Source organism: Cucurbita pepo, unplaced genomic scaffold, assembly GCF_002806865.2.
Source record: "Cucurbita pepo subsp. pepo cultivar mu-cu-16 unplaced genomic scaffold, ASM280686v2 Cp4.1_scaffold000414, whole genome shotgun sequence".
NCBI lineage: Eukaryota > Viridiplantae > Streptophyta > Magnoliopsida > Cucurbitales > Cucurbitaceae > Cucurbita > Cucurbita pepo.
This window is the reverse complement of record NW_019646648.1, coordinates 1-2,781: the sequence shown is the minus strand read 5'-3', so window position 1 is coordinate 2,781 and position 2,781 is coordinate 1. Positions and strand designations below refer to the sequence as shown.

Below are 2,781 nucleotides of genomic sequence, written 5' to 3'. Positions count from 1 at the left end.
GGTTGAAATAAGATCCCAAAGCCAAACCAAAAATGCAAATTAGGAAAGAAAAAACAAGACCCAGCATCAAATGAACACAGTTTTGGCACGTGGAAGACAGCATATCCCTCTCTCTCTCTCTCTCTCTCTCTCTCTCTCTCATTCATTTCAGAAGATTGGAGTGTATAAATGGTGAAGTGGGTGTGTTTCCAATGCTTCATAAACACTTCTCCTTAACATATTATTTACCATTATGAAGGTTTCAATAATGGGCACGGTTTTTGTGGTCTGTGCTCTGCTTGTGCCGCCTGCGTTGGGATTGCCTAAAACACAATGCCCTTTACACACTCATCACTCCCGACAAGACGACCTCGTCACTAACTTGCCCGGCCAACCCCTCGTCGGATTCCGCCATTTCGCCGGCTATGTCACCGTCCACGAGCCCCATGGCAGGGCATTGTTTTACTGGTTCTATGAAGCCGCCTCTCACCCTGACCAAAAACCCTTGGTTCTTTGGCTCAATGGAGGTAATCAATCATTTCATCCTACCATTTTCAATGTTGTTCTGAGGTGAGGTGACAAAAGATTCTCGTTTATTTGGTTGGGTTTCAGGTCCTGGGTGCTCCTCTGTGGGTTATGGAGCAACACAAGAGATTGGTCCTTTCATAGTGGACAATGATGCAAATGGACTCAAATTAAATGACTATTCTTGGAATAAAGGTATTTCAAATAAAAACATTATCAATCTCTATCCAAATCTTCCAAATTTTTTTCAAAAAATTTAAGAAAAGAATACACTTTAATCATCATGATGATATGATGCAGAGGCCAATATGTTGTTCTTGGAATCTCCTGTTGGTGTCGGCTTTTCTTACACAAATACAACTACCGATTACCACAATTTGGGCGACGAATTTACAGGTAATGGGTGTTTGGGGAATGACCATAGATTTATAAATAAGAAATACATCTCCACTGGTACGAAGTCTTTTGGGGTAGCCCAAAGCAAACCCACCAGAGCTTATACTCGAAGTGGACAATATCATACCATTGTGGAGGTTTGTGATTCCTAATTGTATCAGAGTCATGCCCTTAACTTAGTCATGTCAATAAAATCCTCAAGTGTCAAACAAAGAAGTTACTAGCCTCAAAAGTGTGGTAAACAATGACTCAAGTGTCGAACAAAGGGTGTACTTTGTTCGAAGGCTCCAGAGAAAGGAGTTGAGTCTCAGTTAAGAGGAGGTTGTTCGAGGGCTACATTGACCTTAGGGGAGACTCTATAGTGTACTTGATTCGAGGCGGGGATTGTTAGGAGGGAGTCCCACATTTGCTAATTAAGAGGACGATCATGGGCTAATAAGTAAGAAATACATCTTCATTGGTACGAGGCTTTCTGGGGAAGCCCAAAGCAAAGCCACGAGAGCTTATACTCAAAGTGGACAATATCATACCATTGTGGAGAGTCGTGGTTTCTAACTTTTGAGTATTACAATAAAAAGATTCTTCCTTTCACAATATAACATGATTTTATGTGATGTTTTTGGACAGCAAACGATGCTTATACCTTTCTACAAAACTGGTTCCTCAAGTTTCCATCCTACAAAAACCATACATTTTACATCGCAGGAGAAAGCTATGCAGGTTTTCATCGATTTCCCACCGATAATCACTTGATTTCATGTCGTGTTTTTTATTAATCACATCAACTGTCTTGTAAACAAAAAAAACAGGCAAATATGTTCCCGAGCTGGCTGAGCTCATCTATGATAGGAATAAAGATTCCTCCTTTCACATCGATTTGCATGGGGTTTTGGTATGTTCATTGTATATATAATTCCACTAAATCTTTGAATTGTAGTTCATATTTTATAATGATTTTTTATCGATTCCCCACAGTTGGGAAACCCTGAAACTTCTGATGGCGATGATTGGCGAGGGATGGTGGATTATGCATGGAGCCATGCAGTTATTTCGGATGAAACTCATAAAATTATAAGAGAAAGCTGTGATTTTAATAGCAATGATACTTGGAGTAATAATAATTGTAGTGGTGGTGTCGATGAAATGCTTAGACAATACAAAGAAATTGATATCTATAGTCTTTATACGCCTCTTTGCATGGCCAATTCTTCATCTGCTGATGGCAATCTCATGCAAGCGCTTATGATCAAGCGTTCCAATACCATGGTAGTCGAGAAATTTCTTGTTTTTAGTCCATATAAAGTGGATGATATCATGTAATTAACGTGTTTTTGTTTGATGAAACAGATGCCGAGAATGATGGGTGGATATGATCCGTGCCTTGATGGTTATGCGAAAACGTTTTATAATAGACCCGATGTGCAAGAAGCCCTCCATGTGAGTGATGGGCATCAGCTAAAAAATTGGAGCATTTGCAAGTATGTAATTCCTTTTTTTTTTTTTTCGGGTCGAAAAAACAATTTGAATTCCGGGTTAAATTACACATACTACCCCTAAATTTCTAAGTTTCAATTCTTCTACCCTTAAATTTTGAAAAGTTTCATTTTTGAACTATGAACATTGACGTGAGCTAATATGTATAAATTAGAAAGCATATGTGGTATTATTTACGACTATATGGAAGATAAGATGGTTGTTATCATCTAAAAAGAGATTTCGATAATTGTGAGATCCCACATCAGTTGGAGAGGGAAACGAAGCACTCGTTACAAGAGTGTGGAAACCTTTCCCTAACATACGCGTTTTAAAATTATGAGGCTAACGATAATACGTAACGAGTCAAAACAGATAATATCTGCTAATGGTGGGGCTTGGACCGTT

General features: G+C 38.9%; 1 protein-coding gene across 1 annotated transcript; it reads left to right on the top strand.

The window, feature by feature from the left end:
- Positions 1-216: 216 nt before the first annotated feature.
- On the top strand, positions 217-2,378 carry LOC111785241 (serine carboxypeptidase-like 31; the record flags this gene model as incomplete). The annotated part of the gene is made up of 7 exons (XM_023665652.1): positions 217-506; positions 592-699; positions 805-900; positions 1,528-1,620; positions 1,710-1,792; positions 1,876-2,166; positions 2,248-2,378. Coding segments are annotated over exons 1-7 (1,076 nt in total), but the record flags the coding sequence as incomplete, so codon positions are not given.
- Between the last annotated feature and the right edge of the window lie 403 nt (positions 2,379-2,781).